This window comes from Callorhinchus milii, unplaced genomic scaffold (assembly GCF_018977255.1).
Source record: "Callorhinchus milii isolate IMCB2004 unplaced genomic scaffold, IMCB_Cmil_1.0 Scaffold15, whole genome shotgun sequence".
NCBI lineage: Eukaryota > Metazoa > Chordata > Chondrichthyes > Chimaeriformes > Callorhinchidae > Callorhinchus > Callorhinchus milii.
Window position 1 is genome coordinate 5,334,886 of NW_024704756.1, and position 23,974 is coordinate 5,358,859.

A 23,974-nucleotide genomic window follows, 5' to 3' on the forward strand; every position below is an offset into this window, starting at 1 on the left:
GAGCGCTTGACAGTGGTGGAGCATGACGCTGAGCCGGTGGGGGAGGTGACCCTAGGCATGCTCGAGGAGGAGGGTCTTCAGGCACAACCTGAAATTGGAGAAGGAAGGGGCAAGACAGAGAGATAGAGGAAGAGTGCAGCAGAATTTTGAGGCATGCAGTGGCTGAACGCGCAGCTGCCAATGGTGGAGGGCATGACTTATAAGGTGAAAACGCACACACCCACGTAGATGGTTAGTCCCTAATCTGTCAGAAATTCATGGTTAATATAACTCTAGTAACCTTGAACTTGGGATGCACAAGAAATTGCTCACAGAGCAGATCACCAAAAGACTTAGTAAGCCAAACTTCAGATAATTAAATGTCTAAAGAAACCTGGCCACTTGTTGGTACAAGGCTGTCATTTAATCTTGGGGTTGAGATCATATATATAAACCTTTTAACCTCTCCCTCTATATATGAATCACACATATATATTTAATAATAATAATCATTACATTTGATATCACGTATTTGAGACTTCTCAAAGAGATTCACAGAATATACTGTATATATATTATATATAGAGAGGGAGGTCAGGACGTTTATATCCTCCAAGCTATATATTTTGTGCATTAAGTAAGTTTGTCTTTCTCTGAAAATGTAATAAAACATTGTCAATAATCTTCAATGTCTCATTATCCCTATTACATAATTAATTAAGAAAAGAACCAGTCATTCAATTTAAAAGTACACACAGATACTAAACCAATTAATATGGAATGAATTATTGATGTGGTAATCAAAGTCTTTCACTCTTATAAGCATCATAGGACTGGACAAGAAAACTTGATCATATTAATTTACGAGCTACAAAACATCCCCTTGTTGTTAACATGAACCCACATGCAACGTGTTTGATACTTGCATTTCTAGTCTTCTTACCTTTCAAATATGATGGACGGAGCCAATATACAGGAAGATTTCCACAAACTTCCAGGACTTTTGAATTCAGCAGAAAATGTTGGTCCTTAATTGGTTGTTCAGCTGCCATCCAAACAAGAGACTCATCAAACTGTGCTGGCATAATTTCATCTTGCTGTTAAAATGAATGGCGTACGTTAACCTTTTTGTCAAGTGCCAAAAAGCAGGAATTCATTATTTTTACTTGGCAGTTTCATCTAAAGTTGAATTCTAGAAAACTTTGAATTTATTAGTAGTACAATAAGAGCAAATGACAAGACTTAATTAAATTCAACTCCGGTTTGAACATATGGTGCTGTATAATTGGTTTTTTCCACACGCACTGATTAGCAGAATTTCATTAGGAAATGTTGTGCACTAACCCATTTTTCATCATTAGGAAATGCAAAAAAGGACTTCAAATGTCACAGTGATTTTAAATGAAGCCTGTCTTTCAGGATAGATTGTTTGCTATCAGTGGCATTGACCAAACCATCTTCTTGGTTTCAAAGGTGTCCAACAGCAGTTTTAAAAATAGACCAAGTTTATTCCCACAGTGCAGTGTTGTTGTACGACTGTACATTTCATCTCTCAGGTTGACAATGTGAGGAGGAGAGAAGAGTATAAAAAGAAGGATGAAAATAGTGTTAGAGGAACTTAAATCACCTGTGCTATTCATTGGCCAAAACTTTTTTTTTAAGATTGCATGCTCATTAATAACTTTTTTTTAAAGTAAAAGTTTACTAAACAAAACCATATTTCTTTTACATTATGGCTCTCAAATATTTCCTGATATACAACAAACTGTAAATTGCAAAGCTGAGTTTGCCCATAATTTTTTATGAATGAATCGACACTGCTCTTAAATATATTGATTACCCCACCATACACAAACAAGCACACACGCATGCGCGCACATAAAATATAGGGATGAAAAACATTAACAACAACAACTTGAATTTATAGAGTGCCCTTCACGTGGGATAGCGACCCAGAGCACTTCAACAGAATTATCAAATCTGTTTAGAGACACAGATCAGGGGCCATAAATAGGAATGGCTCAGTAGGGTAATGTCCTGACGTTAGGTGTGATTAAGGACAAACAACAGACCAGAAAAGAGGCTGAATATTATGTCTAACCAAAATTCAAAGAAATTTGGTATTTAAAACAGCGAAGAAACTACAGCAGCGAAGGAATCCTTTTGGCCCATCAATCTTGTGCTGCTGGCTCCTCTACTGGAGCTATCTACTCCAATTCAAATCATGTGCTATTTTTACGTATCTTCTTATTTTGTTCTGCTTCAGCTCCTTAGCTAATTCCCTATTTAAAGACATCTTCTTTAGGAGGAGGAAAGAGAGATCGCGAGCGAGAGTATTCAGAGCAGACATCGCTGATCTGCTGGTCAGCAGAACTGCTGGTCAAGTCATCTGGACAAATTAGGACTATTCTTTCTATTGTGAGATATTATTGACTCCTACGTCGAGGTCTGAAGTTGGGTGGTGCAAAGCTGTTGTGTTACTATCTCTCCCTGCAAGCACAGACTTGAATTTGGAGGAGTATGCAAGGAACAAATCTTTCCAAAACATCCACCCAGCTGGTATTCAGAACATTGAAGTCAGGCTAAGATAGATGTTGCTTAAATCTGCTCGCTGGTGTTAACTCATATTTTGACTGTAAGCCAGGCTCCAAGGTCTTGATTGACAGAGTCAACAGAGAGTTAGTTTTGAAGTTGCGGTGTGGCCAATTTGGAGAGAAAAGAGTGAGTCCTGTGGGTTATTATACTGTAAATCCATCAGTATGTGAGGATTAGGTATTCATGAGACTTAATCATTGAAAGAGAAGAAGACAGATATCAGCACAGCGACTGAGTTAACGATGGAAGACTGAAGTTCTTACACTCTACTGCTTAAGAAATTAAGTAATGTAGATGTGGTTGCACCCGATTACTAAAGCTGAGATCAAATTTTCCAAAGTTTCCCTTGGGAATCTTTTGAAGACTTCCAATGAAGAGGAATAGTGTGTCTGAAAGGCAAGGGTGACAGGGGTGCTCCTTGGAGTAGCACATTTGGACAAAATGCCCGATTCTGAAGATGTTACGGTTCTTTTGCCAGGGGCAGACCTTACCTGGACCATATCTTATTTTGGGGCATTTAAAAGGGGGCATTTTTAATATTGTGCATTTCTTTTTAATTCTGTTGTAACATTCACTCCCAAAATACACACAGTCATAGCACTTTATAGTACATTCTGTGAGGCTGTTTAGAGACGTCTCAACTACGCGATTAAGCACTATATCAAATACAAGAACTATTATTCTTGTATTTGTTCCAAGCAACTTCTGTTTTTGTTACAAGAACTATTATTATTATTTAACATTTTCAAAATCAGGTGTTTTTTCCCGGGCTTTGGTAGAAAGTGATGAGGAGCCAGCTTCCCTCTCCACACTGCTAACCTGTCACAGGAGTGATTGTTGCTTTACTCCTGGCAGAATGCACACAGCACAAGAAATTACAGGGTGATAAAGAATGAGAGGAAATGGCAAAGGTGGCCAGAACAGATCTGTTTAGTTTCAGTACAATATGTTTGATACAGTTGGCAGGGAAAAAGCCAAGAGTGAAAGGCCTTGACAGCATGGTGAAGATCTTGGGACAAAGTACAGTTTGAGTATCATTATTCTCCACTGGAGAGACCATCAATTCAAGGCACAGTAATGTATTCACTATTCATGGTCAAATGAGTCCCTGGTGATGTTGATGCTGCGTAGTCCAGAGGTTTGCTGAGGTCTCTGAAAAATCAATCTCTAAGAAGTTTGAGATGACTCTATGGAGGCAACAAACTCTGCTTCACAAATTTACTCGAGTATTTTAAGGACGTCTTGGTATTAGAAGTTGAGAGTCTATTCCGGAATCTGATGACTTGGATTTTTGGGAGCAATTTAAAGTGGCTCCTTGAATCTTTTGGCTTTGTGGACGAGATGACGTATAATGCTGATGATCTAAATGATCTAACTAATGGCATATCCTTCCTAATGCTTTTTTACCTCAGTCCTTAAATAGTTAATCATTCATAATAATAATAATCCTTGCATTTGATATAGCGCTTTTCACGTCTTCTCAACGTCTCAAAGCGCTTCACAGAATAGACTGTAAAGTGAATTGACCATATGTTTGTGGGCGAAACGCGGCAGCCAATTGCGCACAGCATAATCCTTGTATTTGATACAGCACATTATCACATTATTGAGAAGTCTCAAAGTGCTTCACAGGCTATACTGTAAAGTATAGTGACTGTGTATTTTGTGGGTGAACACAGCAGCATATTCCACTAGTAAGCTGCAAGTACTTTTCAAGCAGCTGCACTATCTTAGCGGTTTAGAAATAACAGAAGATTTCAATTTCAATGTATGTGTAGGGGAAATTGTCTCCCAAATTAAGACTGAATTACATTTTTTGTGCAATTTAGCTCACTCTTTAAGATACGATAATGATCTTGGTGCTAAGAGAATGGCAAATGCCTTCCTTCTATCATAGCAGATGTTCCTCTTGAATTACCCGAGTCTTTTTGGTTGGGTCCTTCATTGGACATACCTTGCGTAGAATTAATATTTTCTTAATGATGGGCTTATGGCTGGAGAGGCAAGTGGAATGCAAAACACAATCTTTTGTTTCGAAAGGAAACTGGTTAAATCACGAGAGGTTCAGATGAAGAAGGCTCTTTGACTGTCTCCTCATTCCAGAATTGTGACATATCCATCCTCCCACACATCAGTTTAAAACTGGATCATTTTAAAATGAATCCATAACATAACAAAACATAACATAACATAACATAACATGTAGGAGCAGGAGTAGACCATTTGGCCCTTCGAGCCCTCCCCGCCATTCAATCATGCTGATCTTCTAATCTAACTCCAGCTAATAGCCTAACCCTGCCTTATCCCCATATCCCTTAATCCCTTTTGCAATAAGAAATCTATCTATCTCAGTCTTGAATATGTTCAAGTGTCCTGACCTCACCCATCTTACTGGTAACCTGTTCCAGTCATTGGCCTTTGGGCAAAGAAATGCTTCCCAGTACCTGTCCAAAATCTCTGCCTCTTTAACTTCTGCTATATTGTGTACACGTGAGAATGTGCTCCCAGCTCAGAACAATCTTCCACATATCCCCCATCTAATTGTTCAATGATATTTTCACTGAATATTAAACAATCCGAGATAGATGGCTGGGCGGTAACGAGAATCGTTGTCTTCATTGTAAGGTTGGATGGGTAAATGTATTTTCTCTAATCTAAAATGTTCCGTTTGTTCCTTGAAGATTAATAATATTTCTCAGCATATTTGAGCATAAATGATCCAGGTTCTAGGCATCCAGTAGATGTCTTCAGGCCTAATTATTTTAGGTGCCTGTGTTTCCGTTAGTCAGAAGGTCCACATCCTTCGAAATGATATAGACAACATGTATCTTTTATCACTGTGCTCATAAAGGTGAGCTTTGACAGTCCTTTCATATAACAAAGTACTTCTCTTTAAAATTGCTTGGCTTATTGATAATAGTTGACATCCTTGACATTACCTCGACGAGGCAGCATCAACCTGGAACAAGCAGTTAATCCTTCACTGCACAATGTCACATTCATACGCCTAGATTTCAGCCAGAATAGCTGAGTTAACAGAAACTCAATCAATTGTTTGGAGTAAATCTGGGTCGTGTGGGGACCTTGACTAAAACTGGCAGAACTTATATAATTTATGACCCCTCACCGTTTAAGAAACCATTATTTTTGTTTCATGCATTCATGAGCTTCATTTAAGCTTCAGTCCCTGGAGATTAAAGGTACTTAGTAGCTAACAGCCAGTTTGGAATCATACTATAATTAGAGTGGTCATATTAAAATTAGTTTCTATAACTATAAAGTGTACAAAATGGGAATATTTACATTTTTTTTCTCAAATGTATGCAAGAATGGATCCATTTGACAAACTTGCTATTTGATACGAAGAAATATGTGTTCATTTGTTTGATAATACTTCTCCACTGCAAACACAACCCTTTAATAATTCCATTAATAAAAGGTATTTTTTTTACTGGCTCTGGAGATTATTATTACATTTTTCGTTACAATACAAAAGGCCTTTGTTTCCGAAAAGAGAAAAATTACAATTCGGCATTTTTGCAACATTGCAAATATATATAACCTGGGGATGGGGGAAAAGACACAACTCCCTCCTCTTTTGGAATAGTGCCAGTGTTCTTTAATGCCAATCTGAACATGCAAACTGTGTAGTCAGGTGGACCTAAACATCCATCTGAATAGGTTTAACATCTCATCTGAAGGACACAACCTTTGACTATGCAGAACTCCCTTAGCATTGTATTGCAGTGTCAGCCTAGATTATGAGCTCAGAATCCTGACGTAGGGCTTGAACCCATAACCTTGTGACTCAGAGGCGAGAGTGCTACCAATTGAGACAGGCTCATGGTTTAGAAGGAGCAATAAACTGGGGAGAGAAGGAACACTGGTAGCGAGAAAGCATCAGGAGATTATCAAAATGGTCAAAATCGGTGATGCGAAGGGAAATAAACTCACCGAGAATTACTGTAGACAGCAAGGAAAGGAGAAGAAAATCAATATTGAACTACTTGCAAAAATTGTGCAGACAACCAAAAGTGAGGAAGGGAAAGTAGTAATTCATTGCATTCTTTGAAGTTGTAAGAGAATTAATGAATATGGTAATGTGATAGTTGTAATGTATATTAAATTCCAGAAAGTATTTGATAAGATGCGTCGCAAGAGATGAGTGAAAAGCAAAAGCTCTTGGAACAAATGAGGCTTTGTAAATTGATAATGAATTGGCTAAAACAATTGGTTAAAAATTTAATAATGATTAGCGTTGAAAGTTTTACTTGGGAAGTTGTGAGATGCAGAATGGCAGCGAGTTCAAGCCTGGGACTCTGTGTTTCACAACATTTAAAGATATCAAAATAAAGACATATAAAGACATAAAAAATATAATAAGAATCCTTGTATTTGATATAGCGCCTTATGTCTTTGAGACGTCTCAAAGCCTTCACAGAATATATTGTAAGGTGAATTGACTGTATATTTTCTGGGTGAAATGCGGCAGCCATTTGCGCACAGTAGTGTCTCACAAACAGTTGTAGATTGAAGTAACCAAATTATTATTTTATTTGAAGGAATTATTACCCCAGGAATAGCAATCCATCAATTGACTAACAACAGGGTTCCTAATTACTGCTTGGGTAAACAGAGACGTGTGGAGTAAGGAAACTTGCCTAACGTTACGCCCTGCCAGGAATTAAACCCAGATCCTCTTACTTGCGAGGCAAGTGCTTGTCCATGATATTGTTAAAAAAAACGCAATCCAAGTTTATTGATGCTATTACGCTGAATGAAAAGTAAAATGTGTTGAAGAGCTAAATTTCTACAGAAGGCTACAGAAGCTTAGCTAATGGACAAATGTAGTGTAGAAGATTGAAACATGTAAAATAGTGTCCATTAGTAGCTGATAGGGCTTAATGTAAGTAGAGCATATCAGTAGCAAATATGATTAATGAAGGGTACACCATTAGATAAAGTGAATTGAGAAAAACATTTAGGTATATGAGCTGATTAAATATTGAAAGTATAGTTACATTGGATGCCAGGGGCAGTGTAAATAAATGAGTAGAATAAAACTCGAGGAACTGTTAGCCACAATTTGGTCCAATTTGCGAGATTTGCAAAAAGATTTGTAAATGTTAAACCCCGACTGTATGGTGTCCGACCCTCTGAAACTGATCCCCACAGCCCACATTTGCTTTTTAAAAAAAACAGAGGCAGCAGAAAATATTGGGAGGAGAACAACAGAGCTGATTGTGGGTCTTATATCACTAAGCTATTGGGAACACTAAGGAAGCTAAATTCATTCTCATCAAAAGAAGATTGATTGGGACCAGATTCAAGTTTTTTTTAAAATAGGAAATCAATAAGCTGAATGTAGAGAGAAATTTTGTGCAGAAATAGAAAACGTAATTATAAACTGAAGAAGCCATGAGCTGAAGCTATAAAATGAAGTCCTCATTCTGGGGCTGTTTATGTTGCTAGACGTGGAGCAACATTGGCTCAAAAAACAGATTGCAAATGAAGCCACACTGTTATTCCTAATCGCTCTGGCAAGAGAGACCGACCAAATAAACACACGTGAAGAGCTTCTGTACTGTCTCTTGGTTTTTGAATATTATTAAAAAGGCTGACACAAAGCGGTTCTAAGAACCACTGGAATATATTCTAATCCTGGTGGTTGCCAGCAGTAATGGATAAATTGCAAGTTAGGCCAGAAATGAATTTATCACTGTCATTACGGCTGCTGGAGTCTGGCAGGTTCGAAATTCTGCCCTATTGTTTTATTAACCAATGCTTTTGTTCCGTTCTCTCGCAATAGTGTAAGAGTCTGTGAATTGGGCCTGCCTGAATTTCAAAGTATTCAATTGGCCTCTTAAGCACAGTTACCGAAGCATTAAACATCATGCAAAAAATGACATTTCAAAATGGCTTTAACGTATTCCACATGAACACCTCATGGTGAGTGAAGAGCTTTATTCCTTTAAGGAGTGGAACTACATTTCAGCTTTTACTGTGGAACCCCTGCACAGTAACACTCTTTTCATTTCTAACCTTGATCTTTATTACCCGTAGTTATAGAGACCTCAAACAATTCTTCAATCATTTTAAAATGTAACACAAGATTTGATTTGAAAATATGACATTTGCAAACCGGCTTGCTTTTGCTACTTACTCCTTAGGGTTTGCTGATATCGAACTGTGAGATTCACAAAACTGTGCGAATCCCAAGCTGACAATGACTAAAAAACAGTGGATCATATATTGGGAAAGAGGATTAGGAAGGGTGTACAGTGTTATCTATATATAGCGGTATAGACTAACTGGGCCGAACAGCTTGTTTCCATGCTGTAGAGATCTATCATTTCATAATTGGATTGTAATAATTAAAATAAGACTTGCATTTGATATAGCACCTTTCGTGCTGGGCGGAAGTCTCGAAGCACTTCATAGGATTTACTGATTCGCTCACAAAATACACAGTCAAATCACTTTACAGTATATTCTGTGAAGCACTTTGAGACATCTTGAAGACATGATAAGGCACTATATCAAATGCAAGGATCATTATTGCGTAGTGACTATATCTTCAAAGTGAATAATTCTATAAGGACTGTGAGTCATAAAATAGGATGGTTTCCCATTAAGCAAAAGTACTAGACCCTCAGAAACAGGAAGCAGACAGCATTGGAACTGAGGTTGTTAAATACTTCTGGTTACTAGGAGGAATCCCCATTTGACATCTTATTCCCATTACAAATACCCCTCGTTTCATGCAGATGTGTTTTATTATTGCAGGCCTGAAAGGGTTAAGAAACTATTGTACCTGACATGAAATGGATTTGAGGCTGGTAGTTTTTCATACATACCGGGCTAATCAATTCTTCATCATTCTTGATGGCAGCGATATCAGGAAGAATAATTTTGGTTTGGGTTTTGATGTAGCACTTTTCTCCTCCAGCGAACCGTATCCCTGTTAGTCCCTAAAAAAAATATGTAATTTGTTCCTCATACTGTGTAGACGTGACATGTTAGCAAAACGAGAAAAACAACAACTAAAATAGCTGCCACGGCATAATATTTTATTAGTCAAATGTACAGCATTGCATTGGAACTGGCAAAGGTAAAACAGCTTTTCCATCCATTGCCTTTGTTGTTGTTGTTGTTGCCTTCACTCACAGATGATAAGCTTAACAATATTCTTCTCTAGTAGCGATCAATGAATGAAATTACTGGTAAAAGAGGTGGTGCTGGAATCCATTGAAATGTCACCTTTATCATGGTTGTTTAGTAGCAATAGCTAAATAAACCATCTTTTATGCCAGGTCTTTATAATGACATTTCTCAACAGAAAGAGGTAGCCAATTCCGTGCAGGTTTACGCAGATTCTATTTCAGTGCCTTGGGATGGCATCACAAAATGAAAGGCATTATATAACTGCAATTTGTTGTTGTTTTCTGTCCAGTCCAGGCTAACCCTTTTAGTTGTCGTTGGCATATTGTCTGGATCAAACAAACCTGTAATGCGTAAAATATTTGCAATCTTTTTCTTATTTCTGAATTTCATTTGATAGGCCACACAAATCACAACCACCATTTCAGCAGCTGAGCATCATAACTCTGGTGCATAAAGTGTGTGCTGGCATGTTAAGCAAATGTATTTCAACCCTTATGAAAAATCAAAGGGTGCAGATATCTACTTGGAGAAGGCCAGTAATAAAAAGCAACAAGGTCAGACCGTGGATTGTGAACGTCAAGTTTGCTGGTTATTCTGCTCCCATTTGTACAGTGGGGATCTAACTTGCGGTATCTCTAACAGAATTCCCGTCAATGCGCTTAGGAGATGGATAGGACATTCCCACATGTCGATGGGATACACTTCTAGTTATCAGGATTCAACACTTGCACGACTCTGATTTCGCATTAAAAAATCCTTTGCAATGTTTTGCTATGTTTGCCTTTTAAACATTTTTGGGTTGAAGCCTATTTGCACAGAAAGTGGAACAGTGGCTAATCATATTTAGTGCTATTGTGAGTGAGAATATCATTGGGAAGATAGTTATACAAAAAATACTTTTCACATGAATAAATATGAAAATTGTTGTTTAAAATAATTATATTAATTTGCATAGCTTGTTGACTGCAGTGGTTGTCTGTCTTCCTTTTCAAATCAATTACTTAAAAGAGGTTTTCGTCAGGTGCAGTTTTTTTGAGGCGTTAGAAAGTGGAGAAATAAGATCAAAGTGTTTGACTCACGGCTTTAAAATCGTGGATTTCCACAGACTCGTGACTGCCGTTTCCCATGCTGAAGGTTTCAAAGTTGTCTGCAGCATTAATCTCCATTATACTTTCCTCGATAGCGCCATGGATGTTTATCCTGTACAGTGTGTTGTACACCTAAAATCACAAGGAATATTTCAGACTTATTATCCGAAAATAATAATTCTTGCATTTGATGTAGCACCTCATCACATCGTTGCGGCGTCCCAAAGCGCTTCACAGAACATAAAGTAAATTGACGATATGTTCAATACAAGTTTAATACAGTGCCATATACTATACTCTTGTGTAATGCCTTTCACGTCTGGAGGACATTACAAAGCGCTTCATACAACTGACTGGGCACCTAAACGTGGGGGTGGGGGAGGGAGCGTAGGAGAGTGGTGGGGGAGGGGGGAGAAAGAGAGAGAAGATGACCCAAAGTGCAGTTGAAGAGGTTAAACAAAGTTTAAGAACACTGGGTAGTGCACACATTTTAGATAAAAGCTTTTGGATTAAAACAGGCTATAACTCTGACCTGTGAAGGTAAGATTGTGCAAACTGGCTAATATAACACGCCAACAGTTATCACCATTTGGAAAGGGAATACGAGGCATTGTGAGCGTCTATTTTGGATAATTATTAGCCCCTAGCTAATTGAGTGCTTGCTACCATAGCTACATCATTATAATCGTAGATGATGATGCCATTGCTTTCAAATAGTTTTTTATATTTCATGGAGATATTATGATTGCATCAGAATCCAATTACTGGGACTTTGGAAGCAATGTTCTGACTTGTGAGATTACCAGTAAGACTGTGATTTCAAAGTGCATCTTCTCAGAATGGGAATGTTGCAGATTTTGACAAGCATCATCCTAATTCTTAGACTCCCCCCTTCTTCTGGGTCCATGGAAACTTGCCTCTCTGGGCTGACCGGTTTCATTCATTGCTGGTGCATTACTGATGCTGAGAAATCAGTAATGCCAAATAACATCAGCATAGATGCAATCTTGCAATAGTAAACCCAACCCCACTTAAATAATATTGCAATTTTAAATAAGAAACAAACCATTTTAAATAGCTGTCATCCTTTTCCCACTTGTTTCTTTTTTATTCTGTCTTTTTTCTATCTTTGCCTTTTATTTTCTTTCTTTCACATCATATCGTCCATTTCAGAAGGTGGAAAGCATCTTTACTTGGGAGTAAAGTACATCCATATGTCCATTATTGTTTCCCCACCCCACCACCCCTTCCTGCTTAATTATGGTTCCATGATCACTGCTTGCTCATTACTTTACTCAACAAACACTGTTGTAAAGAGAGCCTCAGGAGCGAGCATCAGCAGATTACTCAACTGCATGGCTATTGCAACTCAGTAGGATTTTGCCTTCACCATGTCCACACAAGGACACTTCCCACCATAACTGATGTGGGTGCGTGTTGGTGAATTTATCTCATAAACACTCGAGTCTGAAATGGGAGTCATGGATAAATACATTCATAAGTTGGTCTCGCAGAGAGATTGTAAACTGATCTGTGAACAACCATATTTCGGGTTGGAAGCTAATGCAGCACCCGATCAAAATTAATAACCAGTTGGAATTGTATATTGAGAAGTGCTAACTGGATTTATTCACATTGGCATTCTAAAATCCAGCAATTTGAAAGCTAATTTGTACACTTGCAAACCAGTGTGATTTTCTCTGTGTTGAATGAACATTGCCCTTTTTTAAAAGTAAAACCAATAGACAAGTATAAGAGAAGAAAGCAATGAAAATACTTTATTTTTAAGCATAAATATCTTCCAAAATTGCATCTTATGGGGTGAAAATTGCATCCTGCGATGTGTTAAATTATCTCCAGTGAATTTTTTGCAATTACTGTCATAGTAATTTTCACCCTATGATCTCTTGGTCAGCCAATTTGCTATTTGAGTTTCATTAACTCTTTTCATCTGAACCTTCTAAAAGTAGGTCATGTTGAAAACAGATTTTCTTCTGCTCGACTTATTTCTGAGGATTGGAGAGTATTTATGGAGAAGTTTCCTTCAGGAGATTGGGGCTGAGATCCATTTATACCAACCTATGGAAAGAGTTTGGTGAGATTGTTCTATGCCCTCTTTTGTTCTTCAATGTCAGAATACGGTGAAACAGAATCTCCTAAAATAATAAAAATAATCCTTGCATTTGAGATAGCGTCTTTCACCTCAAGAGATCATCTCCTAGCACTTTAAAGGATTTACTGTAAAGTGTAGTGACTGTATTTTTGTACAAATGCGACATCCAATTTGAGCATAGCAATGTCCCACAGTAATGTCGTGAAGTCAATGGCCAATTTTATTTGGGGGATTATTGGCCAGGACACCGGAAGACTCCCTTCTCTTTTCAAATAGAACCATGAGATATTTTAAAGTCTACCTGAACAGTAAGACGGTATCTCAGTTTAATGTCTTAACTCTGAGCACTGCTTAGGAGTGTCAGCTTGGACTGTGTGAGTTCAAGGCCTGACGTGGGCCTTGAACCAAAGTCTTCTGACTCAGTAGTGGGAGTGATATCAACTGAGCCAGGCTGACACCTACAGCTATAATGAACCTTTACAGTCATTAATTTCCATTTTCTATGCTCGACAAAATATTGCTGATGTACTACGATAAGTGGATTTACCTACTTCTCAAAACAATTTTCTTTTTAAGTATAAGCCAGTCTTTCACTGATTCATGGCCTTGGCTGTTTTTACGAGCTATTCTCTTAAGCCTGATGCAAATTGGAAGTGATGCAAAGGCTGTAGCAGGATTCTCAATGATTACTATGTCACAGTGCATCAACTGCAACATTATACAAACCGATGCCCTCTCCGGCTACTTAAACAGGTGATGCTTGCACAGGAGGGTGAGAGAGAGGGGCAATGTTGTTGAAAATCCAATCATTCCCATTGTAAGATTAATACCACTGACATTTTTGTTGCCCCTCAACGATTATTTTTATTTCCATTGAAAATGCTTTCTCCATCCCTATCCTTTTTGTTTTCCAAGAAAAGCTGGACAGGTATTTTTTTTAAAAATAAATACATTTTGCTTCCATTCAGTTCCACAACCTGGTGTCATTATAGCTGGTAATTAGCCATTCCAGGATTAATACTCTCCAACATTGAGAGGATTTAATGCACGATTCACTGAACTCTGGAACCTAGTACACCATATTTATGAGCTCCTTCCCATCAGAGAAGGTAAACTGTTAGTGTTGATTTTTAACCAATGAAAAACACTTCATACCTATATTTTTCTGTGCAGTGGACTCAGGTCCTAGGAACTAGACAGCGTTACTGTAGTAATTATAAATCCTTGCATTTGATACAGTGCCTTTCATGTCGGGAGAATGTCTCAATGTGTCTTGCACGATTTAGTATAAAGAGTAATGACTTGTGCCTTGCAGCTAAACTCATCAGCCTAAAAATGCTCCTAGATGCTACCTGTGTGAAGGACACTGTTGTTGTTTTCCAACAGCAATGGCCCACATACAGCCATGAAGTTAATAATAATAACCATCATCATAATAATAATCCTTGCATTTGATATAGCACCTTATTGCATTGTTGAGACGTCTCAAAGTGCTTCACAGTATATCGTAAAGTGTATTGCAAACAAAGAAAACAAACAAACAAACTGTGGCAGCTAATTGTGCACAGCACTGTCCCATAAACTGTTGTGGATTGAGAGGGATTGTTTCCCTGTCCAACTTTATTTGGAGGATTTCTGGCAATGGGACAATGGTAGAAATTCCCATCGCGTTTCGAGTGGTCCCCTGGGATCGTTAACATCTACCTGGATAGACAGACATAGGACACACACTGAGAGGTCCAAAATGGGATATTTGCAAATTAGATTCATATTTTGACTTGCTGGTTTGGGAATATCGTTTTGCAAGATTTGAGGAGAAGTTTGCAAGCTGTGAGTCGGTGCAAATAAAATAGCAGTGGACAAAGCCACTTATCCTTACTCCTCACCCAATGGCATGTTCAAGATCAGGAACAACAACAACTTGTATTTATATAGCACCCTTCAAGTGAGGCAGAGTCTCGAAGCACTGTGTAGGAAAGAACAGTCCTTTCGCTCGATGGTCCAATTTCGCAACTGGAACTTTATAATTTCAACGATTTTCCCTTATGCTATCTCATGCTGAGTTAACCGCCTTCAGAGTCCACACCATTTGCCATTAGTGGTACGTTTGCATTGCCCACAAAAGTGGCTCACAATAATATCCTAGAAGAAAAATGACTGCGGTATTAGTGGTGACACATTAAAGCCATTACTCTGCCATTGATGTCTGCGCAGCATAAAGCCAATTTCAGTTGGAGACCAATTGTAATTTGATATTTAATAATGATCGCATATTTCACTGTAAGAGTTATGATAATGAGCCTAATCTATTGCATTAAAGCACGTGAGAAAAAAAAGTAGGCTGTTCACTTGACAAAACTGTTTAAAAAACAAAACAAAAAAGAACCATCCTGTATATCATTGATTTGAAGCAAACTTTTCAATGTTTCAAGCCAAAAGGAAAATCTTTCCCTGGGATTGATCCAGACGTAGCAAAGCACTTATCTGAATGATGGAGCATCTGGTGATCTGCAGTGCAGTAGTTTACCTCCTGGATTCCAATAAGTCATTCCAATAACTCAGTGGTCATTGGAAAAAGAGATGCAGGTATCAGAAGTGTCATTTAGTTAGTGGAAAGAAGGGGATTCCTCGTTCAGATGATTAAATAAGAGCAATGGCTTATAATTTATTCAGTTTAGCACTCGTGTTGAAGCTTCAGAAATCATGCACCATATTTCATTTTCAACATTGTTTTTCAATCCAGTAAGTACTACTGGGATTTTTTTTTACACTCTCTAAAAGTCTCTTCCATGCAACAAATTACCACCTACAAGCCAATTCAAGAGGTCATTTGTTATTTAGTTGTGCATTAAAACACACTGTGGACGTGAGGATCAGTAAGCACAGGCTGCCAATTTCACATAATAAGGTAATTCATTTTCAGCACTTTCCTAAACTGAAGATCAATTAATATGCTGTTGTGCATTACTTATTTGCTGCTGTAGAGTGCCGATGGACCCAAAATAGCCCCAATTCAAGTGGTTGTGTCAAATTGAATCTAACTCCTTAAAATCTGTGGTTCTGCCCAAACAAATGAGCAATGCTATTTAACATATCTATTGGGGATCTTCTGTGAGTAATAGCCTCAAAATTCCTTTGAACATTCTGCAATGCAGCAAGGGAGACAAGGGTTCCTCCAAAAATTCCAATGGCAGCTAATCCAATTGCACACACAATCGATAAGCACCGTGAAGATGTTTTTTTTTTGCTTACAAAAAAAAATCCTTTGTTTATTCAATTCATTTCAATGTAAATTAGTCAAAGTGTTTGACTTTTTCCTGATTAAAACCTGGTCTGATGACGAATGTTCTTTTGCTCTACTGGTCAATTTTGAAATCTTAATATTTTGAATTTAGACATTTTGCCATATTATCCAAGAGGATATATTGTCTGCAGAGGGTCACCCATTGAATTTAAAGGGACTAGGTCTATCTCAGTCTGAGCAATGATTCTTCATGATACTGAGACTCTTGTCTAAATCAGGGTGGTCGAACCTTTAGGCTGCTGAGGGCTGGAAACCCTATTTGAGAATCATCCCCGGGCTGCATAAGCAATATTTTTGTGTTTCCCTTCGAGAAACATAACATTTATGGGTTATGGAGTGAACCAGGTGGACAAGATGAAATCGGCCTGTGAGTTGGACCACTCTAATCTAGATTATGGGCTACACGACAGCCTCAATGTAAAAGAGCATTAATAAAAGTGATCCATTCACCTGCTTTTTCATGGTGCAAGCAAAACTATGCATCCTGGAGATTGCTGAAACTGGAAACTAGCCAATGAATGATCTCTCTTTCCTTAAACCCCTTGTTACGTTTACCATCTAATATTTCAACAGGGAGACATTACATCTAAAACCAGATGGTTTTCTGGAAACATGCATTGCACAGCAGCCAATCCAAAACCACACACTAGTTCAATTTTCATCTGAAATTTTAAAATATTTTTAGTAGCATTTTAATTACTTAATTTGTTATGTAAACAGAATGCACTGTCTGGAGTAATGTTGGGCTATATTCAACCTCCCAGTAATACCTTGGATATAAATCATATCATACCTTGTGCTGCTGATGCACCACATCTATTCACTTCATTCACACCTTCTTTGCTTTAGGTTATGTAGATGAGCCACTTAATAATGTTTGGACTTTGCTCCGTTTTTATTCTATTATTCTCCTCAGCACGGGTGGTGGGGGTGCGAGAGGAGATAAATGAAATCTGCTAGCAGTTAAGCTGGCTCCAGAGTGAAAAGCTTGGCAATGGAATTTTGGAATCGAATCAACCCTGTGTTATGGTCTTGGTAGTCTGGTTATTCAGCCAGGAAGGTCTGTAGTCCTCTCAGGGAAATGCTGATGAAAGACTAGCCAGACTGGCTCATGGCCAGGATGGAAGAGACAGACTGGTCACTGGGAGCAGAGATTCTTCCCACTTGCTCCTGTTCAAACTGCAAGCTAAAACTTTAATGTATAGGGTGGTCCAAGTTGGTCAAGCAGCAGGAAGCTGCCAGACGGTGACAAGATATGTTTTTTAACTGGTTAAACATCAGCAGTAACTAATCCACGTTTTGGGGTCCCCAATCTTGCCAGCTTTGCCTAATGCTCTCCGGAATTAGGTAAGCAGGGGGCAACCCTCCAGGGAGAGACTGCACATTCCATTACTGAGACAGGGATATTTCTTGGCATATGTCTGTGGAACTTTCCATCTGGTTAGATACTCTTAAGGATGGTGGTGAGTTGCCCCCAATGTCACACATCTGGCTAACCCCAAAAATATTCTAAATCACCCATTTTTCTTGACTCAGTACAGTTTCCGATACAGTTCCCAAGCAGAGCAGCTAAGCAAGAACCTTTCCCAAACCTCTGGCTCCCATCTCACTTGTTAAATGCTGTGCACAGTTAATAGTCTTGAAAAGTAGTTAAAATACTTAATACAGTATATTGAACTCAGCTAGGGACTAATTGGTACTGACACTGTTACTTTCTCCTTAATGATTCTGTTGCTTGTAATTCTACAAACACCATTCTACAGCCGTCATTCACATAATGTGGTTTGATCTGAATCATCAGTTTTGTGAAACATTGGATCGGAAAACGGGCTGTGCGGTGTGATGGTTATCACGTGGCATACAGTGCTGCCATTTTTGAGCGCCTACAACAACTTGCATTTATAATGTGCCCCTCACAAAGGGTAGCGTCCCAGAGCACTTGACAGTGGTGGAGCTTGTCGCCGAGCCGGGAGGAGGTGACCGTAGGCACGGTCAAAGAGGAAGGTCTTCAGGCATGACCTATAGATGGGGAAGGAAGGGGCAAGGTGGAGGAATAGAGGAAGAGTGTTTTGGGGCATAATGGCTGAAAGTGCAGCCACAGATGGTGGAATGGAAGGCAAGAGGGACATGAAGGAGGCTGGAGCCAGTCGAGTGGAGGCAGCAGGTTCTGGTTTGGGGAGTAAGCAGGTCGGAGAGGTAGGGCGGTCATAGGACATGAAGGGATTTGAAAATGAGTGTGAGGATCCTGAAATCAATCCGTTCAGAGATAAGGAGCCAGTGAAGCCTGGCTGGAACTGGGGTATGGAGTTCAGTGCAATTGAGTATGTATGCGGCGGAGTTTTGGATCAGCTGGATTTTGTGGATGTTGGAGCTGGGGAGACCAGCAAGGAGGGCATTTGAATAGTCGAGGTGAGAGGTGATGAACACATGGACAAGTGGTTACCTTACTCTATTATTCTCTCATATTACCAGTTGAGAGTGGAATTATGTTCTAATCTCAACTGGTTTTGCCCACAAAATATAGTCAATTCACTTTACAGTATATTCTGTGAAGCGCTTTGAGGCATCTCAATGAGGTGATAAAGTGCTATTTCAAATGCAAGGATTATTCTATTATAATGTTGAGCCATGAGAGACCTAGGAGAATGGGTGAAATTGAATTTTGATCAACTCATCGGTCAGTAGTGTGATGTTGGTAAGCAGCTTGATGATATGATGGTTGGATGGGAGGGTGGGAGTTTTGGAAAGATGTGTTCAGATGGGCCGAAGAGCCTTCTTCATCCAAACTCTGAGGCGAGAGTGCTACGAACTGAGCCTGGCTGACAGTCAACACCTAGTTATTAAGACACTTTAATGAGCTTTCATTCTGAAAGACATAAGTTCCGATTTGTATATTTTTGCTGCAGTCTTTCTGTTTTAGTGGGTGCCAATCATTTCAACTAAAATGCTTCGAGGGGTGATCCGTTTTAATCAGGGAAAGCTGGGTGGGCCTGTGCTGTAATGAAGATGAGTTGTTCCTCCGTGATGTATTCTGCAAACTGTTGCTAGAAATGTAGCCGAAACAATCATTTATGCAGATGTGATGGCCTCATCTGCATTAACTATTTTCATTCTTCATGGAGAGTATACCTTAATGGATAACAGATGGCAATGTGAGAGGAAGAAAAGTTCATAGGACACCATCAGAGCCACTTACCAATGCACACATCAATGTATTTCATATTTAAAATGTCTATTTACAGCTAACTTTCATTTATCACCTACCTAAGATGTGCTAATAAGCATTGAGAAGAACTGTGGGATACAAATTATACAGTCACCAGTAAGTTGTTGTATATCAGCCTATTCCCAGCATCTCAAACCCTGGCCCACGGATTCTCATTATTTTTCCCCTATCTGCAGCATTTGTGAGCCAATTTAACACACTGGGTCTGCAGCACGGTATTGCAGTGCGCAAGAATATTTAATCAGTTTGCTCATAATCACTAGTAATTGAGTCAGATAACTCTAAAGCTACAGAGAACGCACAGGCAGCAGCGCAGTTGGTAAAGGTACACAAAATGCAACGGAGTCCTGGTAACAGCATATCGCAAATCAAATCACAGCAATGAATTATCAATCCTTTTGTCGCTTTTATCATTAAATAACGAGATGTTCACCACATCCAGTGCTAAAGGGCTTTGTTTCAATCTACTGTTGGCAGCAGCTACAAGGACCATGCAGTCTGCTTGCGAGCTTGTATATTGGCAAGCTCGATGGCGGCATTTGTGCTGCTGTCCTGGAAATATATTTCTTCTGCCTTCTGCAGCTCGCACGGTAGTTTTTTTTTACATGCAGACTTTTTGCAGCCCACAGTTATTGAAGTATATTTACACAACTGGCAACAGCTGTCAGTGTGTTTCGGATTTGGAAATTAAAACAGCTCATTAAAACAATATTAAAAGTCATGAATATAAATAACACTCAGTGCTTGTTATTTCATTATTCAAAGCTGAACAACAAATTACCATAACATGAAGGGGTCTGAACATGCAGCACAGCCAATTCAACAACAGCATTCATAAATTCGCCTGCTGCCAAAGGTAAGGGGAGATGGAGAATATTTGCCTTTTTGTGTGTCAAACACTTACTCGTGGCGGATTGACAACATTAACTTGTGATTACGGATGCAGTATGCCAAAACCATCACTTCCGAGCTGGTTTTCTATAAAACTGTTAGCAGTGGCAGTCTTAACAAAACGTATCGTTTCCCGCTCATAAAAATAGCAACTGATCAATACAATGATTTTCAAAGCCCTAATGGCAGAGGTCCGAAACGACTGAGGCTTTAGAATGAATTTATGAAAAGTAAATGGATGACTGCAGGTATACAATTGGGAATGATTCCTAATTGAAATACTCATCACTAAAACTCAACCGAATCTCTTCTCAGTTTTGACTGACTGATGGTGACAACTGGACTGAGGAAGGAAAATATACATCACCTGTGTTTCATTAGATATTGGCAAACAATTTGGCTCACCATTAAGGAAATCGAATAAAGCTCAGTCAATTGATATGAAAAAAAATCTTCACTGAATTATTCACTTCTGCCAAGGAATGTACTTTCTTGGGATTTCTAAGGAACTTCTTGGAAGCCAGTATTGCATAGATTCAGTGGAGGACTGGAGAGACAAAGCTGATTTTACGTAGAATCCACGGCACTGAAATGGGCCTTTTGACCTAACTAGTCCGTGCCAATGATCATACTGCACATGAGAACCCAACCATCCTGTCTGCCTCCGCATATCACTCTGTTCCAGTCCCCCTCACGTATGCGAGTTTACTCTCAAATGCATTGACAGTAATGCAATTGAGAGTAAACTCAATGCAACTGTGGCTTCTCCCAGTCAGTTCCACATTCCTGTCACCCTCCGTGCTATGAGATCCTTCTTGGATCTTACACTTTTACATCTTGCATTTATGCCCCCTTATTGTAGACTTGCCAACAAGTGGTGACAGTCTATTTATTTTCATCTTATCAAACCCATTCATAATTTTAAACCTGTAATTGTCAGAGCATATCTCAATGGTCTTGTCGGAGGGTGGGGGGGAAGCTCCAATATATCCAGTCTTTTCTGGAAGTTGTAACATCTCATGCCTGGTATCTCCATTACCACAATATCCTGATTCAATATTAATAATCTTTACAGTTAGTTTAGCACCTTTCATGTCAGGAGGACATCCCATAGTGCTTCACAGCATATACTGTGAAGAGCAGTGATTTGTGTATTTAGTGGGCGAAGGTGTACTTAGTGGGTGATTTGTCAAAGAGAAGATCTGCTTATCACAGACTAACTAACAGGGCACTCATTCTGATGTACTGTGGCTGACAGCAGACGTGCTGTGGCATCAACAGCAGCTCACTAAAGTAAACCCAGTGTTGCCTCCAGCTTCTGTAATGGAGCAGTGGTTTCTGCCGGTGTCATTGGAGATGGAGCCACGTGTGCCTACATCATAAACAGAATCAGTCTCGCTGTTGGAGGCAGAGGATGTTATGTATGGTCTCCCGCAAGCTCAGTCTGCCCATGGAAACCAGCAAACCCGTTGTGCACTCACTGACCTGCACAGATATCCCTCCCACACCCCAGTCAATGAGGAAAGTGCAGCAGCCAAGTGCGTATTTGCAAGGTATGACTCTTGCACAATGCTCTGCACACATTTTTCTTTTCAGGCTGCTGTTGAAGCTACTGTGCAATAGAAATGGGCCGGCATCCATCGCATCCAGGATCTCAGCCAACATCGCAATCCGCTTCCTCATTATAAGCACTCATCAAAACCTTCACTTCTGCAACACCACTGTGTTCCTGGTGTAATAACTATGTGACAGGATACGCAGTATTAACACAGACTCCTGTAAATGTACAGCTGCACTGATATGTAAACTCTTGTGGTATTCAGATTTTTAAAAAATAATTTTTAAAAAATAATTTTCAATTAATTAATTAATTATCAATTAATGAAACCGCTGCCTGGTAAGAATGAGATTCATTCAGAACTAGACATCCTTGTTTGATCTGAGTTGGGTTAGATGATTACAGGGTGAGGAAAGTCCATTGTGGGTTTCAAGAGGCAAGGAAACAGATATATAAACGATAGAGGCTTGAAGGGGTGTATGAATGAGCCGGGAGTGGGATTGAATGAACATCTTGCTCTGAGAGGCTGAATGGCCTCCTTCTGTCCTGTAAGTTTCTATTATTCTTGGAGAAGCACCAGTGCCTCCATGCCAGGCAGAGGGAAAAATTCAGCCTGGGTTATCATTGTTAAGTGATGTGCAGTGACTCCAACTGGAATGGGTGCAGATGTGTGAGCAATTGAGTGAGGACGTAATTGTTTGTTTGCAAATGATAATAATCCTCATATGTGACATAAGGTCTTATCCGAAGCACGGCACCTCTGACAAAACAGCATATCACCAGCACTGCATTGGAGTTCCAGCCTGGACTATATATGAGTTCAATTGTCCTAATGTGAGACTTGAGCTCACAACCTTTTGACTCAGAAGTGAGAGTGTTACCAACTGAGCCAAGTGACACCAAATACCTCCATAGTTTTTTTTAAAAAAAAGGTTGCTAATGCTCTCTGTCCAAACTCACAGATGAAGAATGGTGGCAAGGATGAGGAGCTGAAATGAGGCTAGTGCTCACGGACTCTACCTGAGCACACGCCATTGCCTTCAGGAGCAGTAGGGAAAAATTGAGGGAAGAAGAAACTGCATGTTAATATTTTATTTATAAATTTACTAAAGAGAAAATCTAGGCGGTGTGGATCGGAATCGCAGGTTAGAAACGCTGCCCTGAGCACAAATGAGCTCCAGTAAACACTCACGCGGTACAGACAGTTTTGTCACAGCAGGTCGCTTATAGACTGCAAATCTCTTATGGCTTTCAGCTCTTAATCAAAAGTCTGTGCATGTATCAAGCAGGTAATGTAACACATCTCGGAGCTTGAACTGAGACAGAGCAGCCCTCTAGATAAACACAATGGGAAATCACACTCCGTTCAGGTCATCTGGACCCAAATTGAATAGGCTCTCTTTAGAGATGTTATAACATAGTGGTGGCTGAGGCATTTAAGCAGGTTAAAGAGGTATTAAAGGTTAAGTAGAGCCTCTTGCTTTCTTGCTTCTTCACTTGGCTATTAATGGGCACATTTTCTTATAACTTTTCTTACAATTTTCTTGCAACGAAATACAGTAATCATTTCAGAACTTGGTTATAAAGCAGTGTCCCATTTTTAAAGTTTAAAGGGAGGGATCGTTTTCCTGTGTCTTGATTCTGTAAGCTTCACATAAGAGATTAATCTGTATTCCGCCATGGTTTGATGGGCTGAATATCAGGCAATGATTATTTTTGGTGGTCAGTCAATTGGTGAAAGGCGTTTAGCAAAGCGTAGCCCGATACAGGCAAGGCCTACGAATGCATATGGCTGATGTGCAGCAAGGTGTATCTGAGTGATCTGTAGCATGGCACAGGATTGAACTCTGCATACCCATAAATTACTTGATTTTTTTGTGTTTCAATAAAACGCTGGTTTGCATCAATCGTGTTGAGCACTATGGCCAAAGTTAGTAGTGAGGGGGTAAAGATTAGGACTGGAATGAGAGCAGGATGTGTGTGACCAAAGGTTCCCCTGGACTGCTGGTAACTGGGAACAATAGAAGGCTGTCCGTCCATCAAAGCTACTCATCTC

The 23,974-nt window shown here is 39.3% G+C and overlaps 1 protein-coding gene across 1 annotated transcript in view; it reads right to left on the bottom strand.

Annotated features, from left to right (window-relative positions):
* Positions 1-23,974, bottom strand: part of tnmd (tenomodulin) — a 39,030-nt gene that overhangs the window by 6,238 nt on the left and 8,818 nt on the right. Inside the window, exons 3-5 of the mRNA XM_007894541.2 lie at positions 10,818-10,958; positions 9,432-9,545; positions 923-1,076 (exon numbers count right to left, since the gene is read on the bottom strand). Coding sequence (XP_007892732.1) covers positions 923-1,076; positions 9,432-9,545; positions 10,818-10,958 — 409 coding nt within the window. The remainder of the gene's footprint in view (positions 1-922; positions 1,077-9,431; positions 9,546-10,817; positions 10,959-23,974) is intronic.